Source organism: Primulina tabacum, chromosome 3 (genome assembly GCF_025594145.1).
Source record: "Primulina tabacum isolate GXHZ01 chromosome 3, ASM2559414v2, whole genome shotgun sequence".
Taxonomy (NCBI): domain Eukaryota; kingdom Viridiplantae; phylum Streptophyta; class Magnoliopsida; order Lamiales; family Gesneriaceae; genus Primulina; species Primulina tabacum.
The window spans coordinates 23,292,001-23,308,117 of record NC_134552.1 but is presented as its reverse complement, the minus strand read 5'-3'; the positions used below and the strand labels follow the sequence as shown (position 1 = coordinate 23,308,117).

At 38.3% G+C, this 16,117-nt stretch overlaps 1 protein-coding gene and 1 pseudogene across 1 annotated transcript; both read right to left on the bottom strand.

Moving 5' to 3' along the window:
• Positions 1 to 264: 264 nt before the first annotated feature.
• Positions 265 to 981, bottom strand: LOC142538602 (uncharacterized). Its single transcript, XM_075643915.1, has one exon. It carries the CDS (start codon positions 979 to 981, stop codon positions 265 to 267), a length of 717 nt encoding a protein of 238 aa, XP_075500030.1.
• A 7,612-nt stretch (positions 982 to 8,593) lies between these two features.
• Positions 8,594 to 15,882, bottom strand: LOC142541023 (pleiotropic drug resistance protein 1-like; annotated as a pseudogene).
• Positions 15,883 to 16,117: the final 235 nt, after the last annotated feature.

Genomic DNA, 16,117 nt, shown 5'->3' with positions numbered 1-16,117 from the left:
GATTGCATGGGTGTACAGATAAAGTAAAACGCAACCATGAAATTAAATTATATTAAAATAAAGACTATCAATTACAACTGAGTCAATAAATTTCTTAGCCAACGGTTGGCTTATAAAGAATATACTAACATTCTTTCACTTTCCCTAGAGCCGACTAACCATAAACTTTATTCCCATTATTTCACGATGCTTCTCAAACAATTGCCCTGACAAGGGCTTTGTAAGTTGATCATCCATGTTATCTGAAGAGGTGACTCTCTCAAATTAAATATCTCCTCTTTCCATGATCTCCCGAATGATGTGGAATTTCCTCAGTATATATTTGGATCGCTTATGAGATCTTGGTTCCTTTTCTTGTGTAACGGCACCAGTGTTGTCACAATACATCGGGGCTGGATCAACTCCATTAGAAGTAACGCCCAACTCTTGGACGAAATTGAAAATCCAAACTGTCTTTTTGGCTGCAGTAGATGCAGCAATATATTCAGCTTCAGTTGGTACATACAAACGTCCTTTCATCCAAAGAACATCATTTTCATCAGTCTGAAATTCTTGGATTTTTCCTCCTTGAATTTGATCTTTAATATTTGTGATGGAGGAATCTCGACTTTGTTTCAATTTGATTGCTTCTCGAAAGCATGGTTGTGCTGATAGAGAGGATAAGCTCACCTTCCCAATGTTCCTTCGGCTCAAAGCATATGCTACCTTATTTGCCTTACCTGGATGGTAACTGATCGATAAATCGTAATCTTTCAGAAGTTCAATCCACCTTCTTTGCCTCATGTTTAGTTCTTTTTGAGTGAATATGTGGTTGAGGCTCTGGTGATCAGTAAATACTTCACATTTGACCCCATAAAAGTAATGCCTCCAGATTTTTAGTGCAAATACAATTGCAGCTAACTGAAGATCATGAGTTGGGTAATTTTGTTCATAAGGCTTTAATTGCCTTGATGCGTAGCCAATTACCTGACCTTCCTGCATAAGCACGCACCCTAATCCTCCCTTTGAAGCGTCACTATATATTGTGAAGTTCTTGCCGTCCTCGGGGAGAACTAGTACTAGTGTGGACGCAAGTTGTTTTTTAGGGTTTCGAAACTTTTCTCACATGCTTCATTCCAAATAAATTTTGAATTCTTCTATGTGAGTTTGGTGAGAGGGAGAGCTATCGAAGAAAATCCTTCCACAAATTTTCTCTAGTAGCCAGCTAAACCCAGAAAACTCCTTACTTCGGCCACTGTTTTCGGTTGAGGCCAGTCCCTGATGGACTCTACTTTTTTTAGGGTCTAATGACACCCCTAATTCAGAGATTATATAGCCTAAGAACGCAATACTTTTTAGGCAAAATTCACACTTCTTGAATTTGGCATAGAGTTTCTTTTCACGCAGTGTCTGCAAGGTGAGACACAGATGTTCTCGAAGGTCTTCCTCACTTGGTGAGTACACAAGGATATCATCTATGAAAACTACTACAAACTTATCGAGGTATGGCTTGAATACCCTGTTCATGAGGTCCATGAATGCTGCAGGAGCATTTGTTAGACCAAAGGCATCACTATGAATTCATAATGTCCATATCTTGTCCTAAAAGCTGTTTTAGGAATATCCCCAGCCTTGAATTTCAATTGATGATAGCCTGATCTTAGGTTGAGTTTTGAAAAGACCTTAGCTCCTTTTAGTTGATCGAAAAGATCATATATTCTTGGGAGCGGGTACTTATTCTTTATCGTGATCTTATTCAACTCCCTATAGTCAATACATAGTCTCATGCTTCTGTCCTTCTTCTTTACAAACAGTATTGGGGCTCCCCACGGGGATGCACTAGGTCGGATTTGTTTCTTGTCCAATAACTCCTGAAGTTGCTCCTTTAACTCCTTTAATTCAACTGGAGCCATTCGGTATGTTGCCTTTGAAATTGGTGCGGCACCAGAGACCAAATTAATTTCAAATTTCACTTTTCTATCGGGTATCGCACCCGGTAAATCCTCAAGAAAAACATTTGGAAATTCTTGGACAACTGGAATATCTTCCAACTTTGGGGCAGCTTCTTCTTGGACTTCGTTGATCATTGCAAGGTAAATTTCTTCAACTCCTTTTATGGCTTCTAGGTTTGTGAGGCAGATAGAAGAGATTTTCGTTCTTTGGACTTTCCATGATATATGATTTTCTTTTGATTTGGAGTCTGTAGTTCGACATTTTTCTTTTGGCAGTCTACCATGGCATGGTGATTTGCTAACCAGTCCATTCCGAGAATGATATCGAACTCAGTCATATTGAGTTGAATCAATTCTACCTCAAAGATCTGTTTACTGATGCAGATTTTACAGTTCCGATATATCTTATGGGTTTCAATTGTTTTGCAAGCAGGTGTTGCAACAATTAACGATTCACTAAGAGTTTCATGCTCAAGTTTCAACTTTTTAGCAAATCGTCTAGACACGAATGAGTGAGTAGCACCACAATCAAACAAGGCATAAGCAGGCATTTCATTGAGTAAAATAGAACCTGCCACCACATCATTGGTGTTATCTGCTTCATCCTGAGTTATAGCGTACACACGAGCGTTGGCCTTGTTTTTTCATTTGGATTGTTTGGTCCAGTCCCTTTATCTTTGTTCTCAGGACACTCTTTAAACTGATGTCCTACTTATCCACATTTGAAACAAGTGCCCGTCTTCCTATAACATTCTCCAAGATGATTCTGTCGACAAGTATAACACCACTTTCCTTCCTTGTTGACAGCATTGTTAAAGGTTCCCTTTGAGGGTCCTCTTGAATGGTTTGGCCTCTTGAATTTGGGGTCATTATGGGCATACTGACTGATGAAGGGCCTCTTGTTTTTGCTCTCCTCTTCTTGTTGCTTGATGTTTGTTTTTGCGCTCATTGTCACACCCATTAAGTCCGCAAAATTGTTTGGTCTGAACATTGCTAAAGCAGTCTCAATTCGGCTGTTCAGCCCTTTCTTAAAGCGATGCATTTTCAGGGTTTTGTTTGATATGATGGTTGGAACATAGGTTCCAAGATCATTGAATTTTGATATGTACTCCATCACTGTCATGTCTGAGGTTTGCTTAAAACCTTCGAACTCACTCAGCTTTTGCAGACGACATTCTCTCGGGTAGTATTGTTTCAAAAATTCCCTTCTGAAGATTTTCCATGTGATCTGCTCTATCTCAGTCAAGGATGGTGATACCGTTTCCCACCACTTGCGTGCCCAATCTTCAAGAAATTGTATTACTACTTCAACTTGAGCTCTTCAGGTATTTCCAGCAAATGGAGTTGGGTTTCAGCATTCTTAAGCCAGTTATGACTGACTTCTGGATCAGGATTTCCATCAAAGGTTGGGACCCGGTTCATTCAGAGGGATTCGTAGTGATACTTAATTCCACGCGGTTGTGATTCTGGTGGTGGTTGAATAGCGTTAGCGTTTGGGTATACAATTCTTTGTAGGGTTGCAGCTACTATAGTAGCTATTGCCACCATATCCTCCTAGCTAAGATTTACTCTTGGTGGTGGTGGCGGAGTCTCGTTTTTGTTTTGATTGACGCCGCGCGGGTTACGATTATTTCTGGGTGGTCTTCCCGCCATTTCCTATAAGCATATATTTTATTAAGTTGTTTTAAATAGACATAATAAAAAAAATTCATTAATTTTTAAAATACATACATTTAATCTTTCATTAACAAAAGCGATTAGCCCAATTGGCCTGAATACAATCAATGCTTATTCCAGGGATCATCCTACTCGCCTAATACTTCCTCATCCCCCATAGCTTCGTCAATTTCTTCTTCCATAGGGTTTCCTTGGTTTTCTTTGATTTTCCCCATGAGGTCTTCCATATTGATCATGTCATTTTGTAACTGAATGGATGTGGTGTTCCAGAAGAGAATTGTGATTTGTCAATGTTTCCACTTTCTTTTGCACCTGCTGAATTGTGGATTGATTTACGTTGTCATTGACTTCATGTTCTTCGATTTTTTCTTCAAGGCGGCATTGTGTTTTGAGACGACTTTCATCCCGAATTTGGAGCTTTAAAATCTTATTTTGCGCTTCGTCCAACTTTCGTTTGGTGATCTCGTGTTGCTGTTCTGATTCGCGATGGTAGGCGGCATAGCGTCTGATGTTTTCTTGTAAACTTTTTACTTCTTCTCGTGTCTCGTAGAGGTCATTATCCATGAATGTATTATTTCCATCTAGTTTGTAGTTATCTCTCTCGAGCTTGTCATTTCTTACGTTCAATGTTTCAATATCCGCTTCCTTTTCTTGGAGTTGTTTTTGGAGTTCGGTTATAACGATTCGAGAGTCAATGTTTGTTTCATATAAAGAAATTAATTTTATTGATAGGTTATAAAATACTCATCAATTTTAATATGTAAATGCAATAATTTAAGGATAATAGAATTTTTATTTAGAAATAAGTTATTACACTTAGTGCTTTTCGAAGCATACTTTTATTACAATAATAATACTAGTCTAGCCTATTCTATTATGTCTCCATCGTCACTATCATCGTTGACCACAACCATAGGTTCTTCCTCCTCCTCTTCCATGTTATCCACCATGAGATGCAAATAATTATTCTAGTCTTGGAGCCTATCCATGGCGCTATGAATCTTCGAGATGTATCGTTCTTGTTTTTTAGATATTTCTTCTTGTACGATGACGAGCACGAGTAGCACGGTCCTCTCTCAGTCTCAACTCTCGCTAGTAACTCCCGGTTCAAGGTATCTAGGCGCTGGATACGGGCTGAATCAGTAGGTACCAAAAGAAGTTGGCTCTCGGCCAAGTCTAGGTGATGGGTGAGTCGCTGCACATCAGTCTGGAGTAGGTTCTTGATTTCTATAATTTCCCATTTTTCTTGTTTTCCCCTTGCAAGTTGAGCCTTCAGAGTCCGCAATTTCTCTAGCTTGATTGTCAATGGTGAGCTGTCGCATGCGAAGGTCAGCTTGAGCACGGGTCTGTGGAGCAGCCATTTCCTAAAATAAATCGAGGTAAAATTTCAGAATAGTAATAAAGGATAGAAAGGCACAAAATTTGAATGGCAAACAAAGTTGTCGTGGAATTTTCGATACTGAGAATTTACAGAATGATTGAAAGAGATAGAATTTGAGTTTCTCGAGAGATTTAGGGAAGGATGGGAGTTTGTTTCAGAATGCACTAAGCTTTTGCCTTCGTCAAATTTTGTCTGTCAAAATCGCAGCGGGATTATGACCTAGCGGCTCTTATACCACTTAAATTTCATGCCCCGAAACCGAAGCGCCAGTGACATCCGGTATTGTTTATTAATTTTCATGAAAAGAATTAAGCCTTGTAGTAAATAGCCAAAACCAGTCTTTTTCATAAAAAATATTGTCTTTACAATGACAACAAAATAAAAATTTACATAAATAATGCGAAAGCGAAATACAAAAGAAATACAAGTTTTGACCCTAGATATCTTGATGCGTTCACCAGCCACAGAATCCTTCTTGCTCTTCGTCTTTCACTTGTTCCTCAGTCTTATCTAGGAAGATATGTAAGGCTGAGTGCTTTGGGAAACACTCAGCAATTGGGGGCAGATCAATTTCCAAAAATACATATAGAGATAATTTTAAAGTCATCTTTTAAAAGACTTTCGAAAGTTATTACATTGACTTAACATAACTGAACAGAATCAAATTCGAAATGTAAGGCAGAGATTATCAGAAAATACAGAAAAAATCAGAACAAATACATCATTGTTACTCATCTCATTTTCCATGATCAAATTGTCCGCCATATGTTAGTCCTCTAAGGGGTGAGGTCAGAACACAGTTTTATACCCACTGATGGGGGCCAGACAGAACACAGTTTTATACCCACTGATTGGGGCCAAACAGAATTACAATCGTCATTCCATATCCAACTCAAATTGTAACAGTGTATCACAGAATCAGATTTAACGAACAAAACTTATCAGAATTTTGAAAGGAATCAGCGGAATAAAAGAACATCGAAACCAGAAAGAACATATCATACATCGATCGAGATTTTTAAAAAGAAGATAGCATTTTTCGAAAATGAATGGACACACATGTAAGCATGTCATGATACATTTTTACAAAGTTTAAGTTTACAAGAAAAGTACATAGCAAAAACCAACTTACTAAAATCCGAAGGTGTAGTTCGAAATTTGCCGAAACTTGGACGTGCGAAACTTGCTGCAACTTGGACAGGTGGTGACCGAACTTGGGCAGGACACAACAACAGTATTGATAACGATTACAGCACTAGATCGCCGGCACGACTCTTTCTTCTTCTTCCTTTCCTAGAGGCAGCTGAGAGTGCTCTGGAGGGAAGATGGCTGAATTTTCTTGTGGCTTTTTGGGTGTGATTTCTTTAGCATGTGATGCCATATTTATAGGTGAAAAAAAGGGTTTTATAGGTGTAAAATGACCATGTTTTGTCCCTAGATGTATTATTTCTTGATTTTGACTTTTTTCTTACTTTCATTGACTCTAGACCAACCCAGTTAATTATTTAAGCTTAAATTAAATTTTAGATATTTTTATTTAGCTTAAATTTGAGACTTTCGATTTAATTCCTTAATTACTAATTCGTGAAGTGTTAAATTTCTGAATTAATTCAAACTTTAATTTTTTCTTCCCAAATTTTAAACAGAGATTTTTTATAACCTAAACTACCCTTGTGAGCCACGAGCCAACCCCGTGGACCCACGATTCAAGCCCTTTTCTATTAAACTCAATTTTCGAACCCATGCTCAAAACCACCGAGCCATCTCTCAAATTCTCGAACCACGACCGAGCCACCTCGATCCAAACCCTGACTTGCCCCCTTATGGACCCTATTGACCAGTCCTGACCCAAGGAACCAGCCCCTACACGTCGCACGAGCCCTGCACACATGACCCGAGTTGCGCGTGAGCTTCCTTCATTCCCTAGGATTCCTAATCGGTTTAGGACTCCTGTTACTTCTTAGCCATCGACTCTACAACCTCCTAACAGTGTCTGGACCAGCTTAAGACTCGCTCTAGCCCATACCGATCCTCCTAATCACGCTGCGAACTTCCGCATCAGCAACAAGAGCCACGCGTGTCTCCTTATGCGCATAGGACTCTCCTTCTCACATGGGACTCTTTGCCCGAGCCACCACCGAGCCCAAGCCTTCCTAACCCTCACTGGACCACCCTGAGACACCGCCTAGACCCCCTAGCCAAGCCCTTAGCCCCTCGATGCCAGCAGCCCTCGGCCGCGCCTTAAACACGCATGGGAAGAGTCCATGCGATCATGGACTCTTCCCTGTCAACGAGATAGGGCTAGGACCCTACCAGACCCTAAATCCTAACCCTCACGGGGCCCAGCCAGCCCGGACCGAGCCCTAGTGCAGCATGCACACTTGCCGCCCCCTTGAAGTTGCATGCGTTCATGGCCCCTTCTAGAAAACCGTCCAACGTGCACAGCCCCTTCCAACTCATGTCCAGCCCTCGTTTCCCATTAATTTGTTCATGTTCTATCCATAAATCATCATAAGTTGGCAGCCTAACCCTTAGAAATCATAACATTTATTAAACAAGCATAAAATCGTCAAAACTTTGAAAATAATCGTTCTATCGTAAAAATTATCGAGCGTCGATATTTTTCATGCAACAATAAACAAAACATGGATATTATGGTTTGAATGATGCTTCAAAGGGTATAAAAACGTGTTTTTGCGTTTAAAATATTCGAATATACGATCGTCGGTGAGGGGCACGCGAAAGGACGAACGGACGACGAAGAACCCTAGCTTTTCCTCCTTGAAGATTTCAAATTTTGGTGTGTGTTGTGTGTGTAATTTTGGCTGCTGAATGGTGTCAAAAGACTTAGGTTTGCATTTTTATAGATTTAATTTGCATGATAATGGGCTTTGGTTTGGGGCCTTCAAGCATAGGAGCAATTGGGCCTACTCAAAATTAGTTAAATTGGGGTCAATAACACTTATTTAATTGTAAAATAAAAGTTTATAAAAAATTAGTTTCCAACAATAATATTTTTGATATTTTAAAAATTCCTTGTTTGCCCAAAACCGGCTTCCTGGGTAAAATCGAGCTCGTCTCGTAAAATAATTCGAACTCTACCATTTTTAGAAAAATTTAATCATTTTTAATCATATTAAGAAGCCTTGAAAATATTTAATGAAAAATATATTTATTCTTGTCTTGGTCGTCCTCAGTCTCCTTTCCCAAGCTATTATCGAATATTCGGATAAAATTTACAATTCTCATTAAATCATGCCATATAATCATTTAATCATGCATACCTTTAATTGTATAATATGCATCATGTAAACATTTAAAATCAATAAAATAAAACAATCAAGCAATTCAAATAATTTGCATGCATGTGGTTTACGTGGACTGATTTTTCGGGTGTTACACTTTACTTCCTTGGCTTAATGTTAAGGAAGATAGCTTTTCGTTCCTTCACTAATATTGATATTGTAAACTCGATTTATTTTCTAGTGATTATTTTGTGCATTAGACATCACACAAGTATGTTCACTTGTACATAAATATCTCTGTGTTATTTTAATTATTTTTGTGTTATATTATTCCGCTGCATGTTGTTACAAGGTATTACAACATCCGAGACAACATGTGATACACCCAATCTTTTCCATTATGTTAAACAGAATACTTTCACATGTCTTATTGATTTAATTGAGATATTGTTCTTTAGAACTTACTGGTGCACATGCTAAACAGATCAGCTAGCTCATTTAAAATTAAAGAAGGAAAAAACAAAAACAAAACTTGGTTCCTGAGTTTTGTTGGTGGAGTTGCAAATGTGCTGCCCACACTCTGATATAAAATATCATCTCCTTTGGAAATTGAATATCTTGATAGAGAATGCAAATGTGAGGATGAAAAGAACTGTGAATCCGACAATCATGACAGCAACAACTCCTAGAAAATCATGTCTGAAACCAAAGTAACTTCTCAAAAATTCTTCAACTGTAATCTCTGAATCCATTCTCTCTTTGATATCTCCGAACTGAGATGTTACTAAACCGTACAACGTCCATGCAACCGGGCATGCCCAAGCATACCATCTCCACCATATAGGTATCCTCTATAGTATCGAGGAATAAAAACAAATGTTAGAACCATGTGTTTGTTGTGTTTCTGTATGTTGTATGCAGTGGCCTCGCCTGAGGAGACTTAACTCCTCCTAAGTGAAAATTTTTGTATATGTTAGATGAATACATCTATGAGTAGAACTTACAGGGCGTGGTATTATGAACCCAGAGAACAGGTTCCATATGGATAAAAAGGCCGCAGCAATTATAAACGCAATATGGTGATTAGGCGACACTGCAACGGCCATCATTCCATAGAATGTGAAATACAATAATGTGAAGTACATGAAGAATATGAACCAGAAGAATTTAGCTGTTGTCCACTCGAATCCAATCATTGCATAGACTATAACGCCATAGAATATAACTTGGAAGAATATGTATGGAAATTCGATGGCAACCTAGGAAAAATGAGGAAAACATGATCAAAACTTGTGATTTTCAATGAATATGCATGTAATGTGTCTTATCAAAAGTTTATTGTTATAACTTGTGCGAACGCATATGGAATGGCTGAATACATTCCTGCTGCTTTTTCTCTGTAAAAGACAGTTCTTTCGGTAGCGACTACTGGCTGCACAGCAATCGCATTTTGGATTCCTAGGAATAGGACTGATGTGTACAAAGAACCCATGGCATTGAATATGTCTTGTTCGTTACTCCTGCTCGTACAAATTTCACAAAGAATTTTAGTACCTGGGACAAAATGGGAGGTGCTTAATTGATCTATTATCTGTAATATAATTATCTTTCATATTTTACTACCTCTTAGAGCCAAGATCCCAGAACATGCTTCCAAAGATCAGCCCGATGAACAATGTGAACCAGAATCTCACAGCAGTATAAGTTGGATTTCGCCAGTACGAGTAGTATTGTTTCCACAGGCAGGCCATGCATTGAACATGGAAACGTTGTGAGAATTGAGTAGAGAAATATAGCTCTTTCGTACCTTGTTGTGGTGAACTTAGCCCGTTGATCATAGATTTGGTCCTCCTGAAAGATTCGTTTGGGAATGTCATCTAACAAAAAATTTTAAATGATATTTCAAGCCAGCGAACGCTGACAAATCAGAGTTTAAATGGAGAGACTTGTAACCTGTATAATTCTGAATTTTTATACACTTGAGCAAAATCGATGCCTAAGGTCATCTCCTGCGCAGGACCAGTGATTTCTAGCATCCATGTCGCTGGATTATAACCGCCCTTGATTTTGCTCACACCTTGAATACCCTTTATTGAAAATGAAATAACGATCTAAAGGATTCGAGATACAGATTCCAAAAGAAAATGAAACTATTGTTTTCCAATCTTTTTTTTGTTCTCCCTTGAGCGAACTCACCTCAAAATATTGGATCAGATGTGTCGAATTATGTCCCAAAGGTCCTACATATATCTCTTCTCCTCCTCGTTTTAGTAGAAATAGCTGGTGAAGTAACTTCTAGTTAAAGACTGATAAGAAAAGAAACAGAAATATGAGAATATTTTTTTTTTAAAAGAAAATGCTTCACCTCATCAAAAGCTTCAAATATGTCAATGCTGGGCTGGTGGATAGTGCACACGACTGTTCTTCCTGTGTCGACAGTGTTCCTGACTGTTCTCATAACAATTGCAGCAGCTCTTGCATCAAGCCCTGAAGTTGGTTCATCCATGAATATTATAGATGGGTTTGCCACCAGCTCCACAGCAATTGTCAGCCTCTTTCGTTGCTCAGTTGACAGACCATTGATCCCGGGTAATCCAACCTGTGCATCTCTTAACTTTGTGAGTTCCATGAGCTCCATGACTTCGTCAATGAACATCTAGCATAGTTAAAAAAAATCACATTCAATATATATAGTAACTTGGTCAACTTTGAATGGAAGGATGGATTGTCTCAAACATGGATCTGCAGGGGTGTGAATGAGCTGACACGAAATCTTATGTAAACTTTTCTCTAATGTTAGTTTTGTCCCCCGAGATCCATCAAGTTGCCCCAAGTCATCCACCTCTCCAAAAATCATAGATCCGCCCTTGGATATTCTTCTGTAAAACGAAACTGACCTTTCTGGTATCATCATTGACTTCTGGAGGTAACCGTAGCCAAGCGGAGTAAATCAAAGATTCATATACATTGACATGGGGAGAATGAATATCATTCTGCTCGCAGTATCCTGAAATTCGAGCAAATGTTTCTTGCTTCTTGGGATATCCCGAAATTGTAATATTCCCTTCAATATAACCTCCTGTTTTCCGACCAGCCAACACATCCATAAGAGTCGTTTTACCAGCACCACTAACTCCCATCAAAGCTGTAAGAATGCCGGGCCTAAATGCTCCACTCACGCTATTCAGAAGTACCAGTCTATCCTCAAGAATACCCCTCTCTTTCATTTCCTGAAAACCATGTTTTTCTGATGCATAAGCATACTCAGTTTGTGTCACACTGGTTTGTGTGTGTGCCATGAAAAGGGTAAATGCTTCCAGACTAAAAGACTAGACAACCCAATAAAATTGAAATAACATAAAGTCTCAAACTAAAATACCTGCGGCATGTCTACTGAGTAGACGATCTCATCAAAGGTGATGGAATGTGGTTCAAATGGAAGAACCATTCCTCGTTTTCTTTCCTGCCCGGCGGCTTCAGTGATGGGATCGATATGACCATTCACTTGGATATCATCAACATTATCTGCACTTCCAATTTCTTCTGGATTTACCAACATGAGACTCTTCAAAAGCTGCATATTACCAGATTATTTACAGTGCCCGCATTTCAGAATAACATCGGTTATTAAAGAGAAACTATAGACACTCACGATTTAGAAAAGTGAGAGCTGCCATAGTACAAACATTGAATAATATCGTGAAACCTAATAACGCCCCTACTCCTATCCAATACATGCGTTCTTCTGGTAAAAAACCTCGAGCTTTTAGAACCACGACTCCTAATGATTCATTTGTGTATGGAACAACCTTAAGAAAGAAACTTACATCACTTATTTGGGCAAAAATATATTGAAACATGGAAAGAATCTGAAATATGGAACTCACATTTTTCCAGCTGTTCCCTCTAAATTCATTTACTGAAATTGCATTCTGAGCATACATCATTGGAGAGGACCAATAAGCCCAAATCCACCATTTTTTCACATCAACTGCAGCACAGCCAGAAGGGAATTATATGAAAAATAAATTACAAAACCTTAAATTTATTAATTACTTCATTCACACCTCGTGACAAGACAACACCACCCATTGCAAAAAGTAGGACTAATGCAAATGATCCAAACGTGTTTGCAACAATCATATTTCTACCCACAGTCCCTAAGCATCGGAACAATGAAGATGCCATCTGGTTTAGAAGCAAGAGTATCAAATATTGTCTGAAAAATCTGCAATAAAGATCCTCTTTTTATCATTCAATTCATTTTACACTATACATGCAGTGGTGATAAAACGAAACAAGACTTTAAGTGTTAGAGATAATAAACATTACCGCCCAACATATGGATCAAATCCCATCACAAAGTAAGTCAAGGAAACCCAGACTGCGACTTCAATAAACGATAAAGGGATCCTGACCATCCACAATGGAAGAGCATAGAGCCATGATGGATAAAATAAAGAGTTTCTGTGTTTGTAAAAAATCGGAAGCTTGTAAATGGTCATGGAAACCTCGGCCATGCCATTGAACATAATCATTGTGCAAGCGAAGAACAGTGCGCCGATGAATATGTTTCCATCATTTAAGGTACTTCGAGGCATCTTAGTACGAAAGAAGATAGTCATGGCGATCAATGCTACTGTAGTAAGCTGAAGAGACAACAAGAGAAGTATGAAAAATGCAATGAACAACGTGAAAAGGAAAAACAGTTGGTGTACTAACTTGGAAAATCTTGAAAATGTAGACAAAAGAGTTTCTCTTCATTAGCAAAAGCTCTCTTGAAGACAACGTTTTCAATAATTCTTTGGTACTTGCACCATATTCTCTGGTTGTTAACGCTGCGGGATGGCTTGTGCTCTTATCAAATGGAGACTCCACATTATCCTTCAATTTTTTTCCAACATGAAAAGATTGAAACCCCTCTACAAATTCATTTGCAGTAACAAATATGTAAGGTTTCTCTCCATGCATCCAATATTGCTGTTGATCTTTCTGTGATGTTACCTGTACGGAATTTGTTTTCAGTTGGACTGAGAAAGGACTATCACATTTAACAATATGGTTATATATAGTCATTAATACCTACTTCTTGAAGAAAATCTGCCACTCCTTTCCTCTCTGGACATCTAAACCCCATGAATTCGAAAAAATCAAGCACGTTTTCACGAGGACCCTGATAAACTATTTTGCCATCAGACAACAATATGATATCATCAAACAGTTCGTATGTTTCGGGGGCTGGCTGCAACAGCGATACAAGAGCAGTTCCTTTGAGGATATGGATATATTGTCTCAGTGAATTTATGATCTGGAATGTTGTGGAACTGTCCAAACCATTCGAAATCTCATCCATGAAAAGAGCATTCATTGGTCCAACCAGCATCTCACCTGTGTATTAAATTATTTTGGATATCAATACAAAGTTTATTCCGAGATAGCTTTGCATACTTTCAGGAAAAAAAAGCCTTTAGAAAAACTAGTTGGAGATGAAAAATGACGGTGGCTGGACTGCTTGCCCGTCTAGGTCCATCCCAAACCCCTCGTTGGCCTCCGTTTTCATAAATTTGGATGTCAAAGCTTTCCATATTTCAACTGGAGACCGGTTACCTGTTGTAACACGTTTTTTTTGGCCTCCTGATATTCCCCGTACACGATCATCTCCAACCATTATATCTGCACAAACTTCAAGTCCTAAAACCTACAAAAATTGATGAATCACAATTTTTCTCAGATTATCTCTACTTTTATAGAGTGAAAGTGGATAAATGTCCAAATTCAATACCTTAAGAACATAATCCGGTATAATGTTCGCCTCTTGTCCTTTCATAGAAGCAGCCTAAATTATGTGGATAAGTAGGCCAGTCATTGCAACAAATTAACTTTTTTGTTTAAATTTCAGAAGTAAGCTCTGTTCTTAAAATAAAACTCACATTACATGATGGTATAAATAGAAAATTACATCTAAAGCCCCGAATTTTTGCATTTCAAAGTCCTCTGCTGCTATGTAAATCACATGGATTCAAAGACTTACGAAAAAGTGCTAGTCTCTTACCTTCATGAAGATATCTATATCTGGATCCGGCTTAATATTCGCGGTTTTTTCTCTTCTCGATAATTCAGATAGCATCTCTACAAATGCGAGGAAAAATGTTACCTATGTCCTTGTTTTCCTTATGAAATACATATTTTTATTTTTCATGACTAACCGTAACGAGATCCTATCCCTTGGCATCTTGCTGAGAATTCAAGTGTTTCTCTCACAGTCATTTCTCCAATATGGACATCATGTTGGCCTATGTATGCAGCAGTCTTTTGGGTATAAATTCATCCATTCCATGCCCATTATATGTCATACTCCCGGAAAACTGTCATCGGAAAATTCGATACCATTTAATGTTACATACTATTTGTTGCTACGCCTCAAAATATATAACATGGTGATCTAGTTACCTTCAAATTAGAGTTGAGCTTTCCGGCCAAAGCCAATAGCAGCGTCGTTTTTCCTGAACTCGGGGGGCCAAGAAGCAACGTCATTCTTCAAAGAGAAGCCGTTAAATCAGTTCAAAATGACCTTTTTTTCCCAAGAAAAGGGAGTTAATGAAAAATGTAATCTTTTGTCATCCCACCTGCAAGGTCTGATAATTCCACTAATATCCTCAAGGATAGTAATATGTTTCTTCTTGGTTTGCAGTACATGTAGATAGCTCAAGATCCTCTTCGAAGGGCAAGGTATTTCCAGAATCAAAATTCTTTGCAAATATGATTTGTTTCAGGTGTGCACAATAAGGAGCGGCCAGAAAATTCGGAGAGGGGCCGTATAATATATTAGGTGGCAAAAAACGTAAATTTATTTTTAAAAAAATTACATAATATTTCAAAACTTTTTCACTCATCCTCCTCGGAATAACATGAAGTTACCTCCAACATGTTGAGGGTGGAGTTAAGAAACGTAGGCAAAGCTCTGCTTCCTGTATAAACTTCTGCACCAATATTAAGATGCTCAAATCTGACTTCTATTGTTGGCAATTCAATTCCAACTCTGAAAAAGATAAAATAAAATAAAATAAAACAAACCTGTTCTATGTCAATGCAAACTCGATGGAATATTAAGGAAGAAATTTGAACCTATAAAGAAAACTATATTTAAAATGTGAAGGATCTTTAAATCATGAAATGAAACCTCCAATGACTTATAATTTCTTTAAATCATCGATGGATCATCAAGAAGATTTGAAGTGATCACCTGTCGATTCGATCCCTAAGCTTAAGCAAAAACTTTTCATGTTCTTCTTCAGCGGCATTTAGCAGCCTATCGAGCAAATCTTTTCTTTCTTGAAATCCAAGATTTGCCACATCAACTTCGACCGAACCACCCTTTGATCCCAAAATGAGGCCTTTCCTCAAACGGTCATACGTGGGAAGCTTTTCGAGCGCAGCCCATTTCAGTTCCTCTTCATCGTCTTGTTGTCGGATGGGGTTGGAAGCATTGCTTGCTCTGAAGCTGGAACTTGTTCTGTAAAAGTTGTCAGCTATGTCCATTTTATCAAGAAAATGGATTAGTTGATGCAGAATGTCTTAGTTTTTGTTCAAATTCTGAGATGGAGAATGTGATTTTATTTCATTTTCTTTTGTTGGGATAAAAAGGAGATTTACGTGCATTTCGACCGTCGTTAAGTTTGATTTATAGATTGGAGGGCTCGAAAGGCATTGGCCGGTGAAGAGGGCAGCTCAACATGCTCTAGCTAGGGAACTCGCATTCAATGTTTCTTGCAAATTCTTTCACGTGGATGTACCATTGTTGCTGCGGTTTCACACTATTTTTGCATCGGCAAAAAAATTTCAATTCAAACAATAAGCAACAAGGCAATAGATATTAGATACTT

Bases quoted from the DNA above. Each gene is read 5' to 3' on its own strand.
- LOC142538602 (XM_075643915.1), bottom strand. From the start codon at position 981: ATGCAGGAAGGTCAGGTAATTGGCTACGCATCAAGGCAATTAAAGCCT.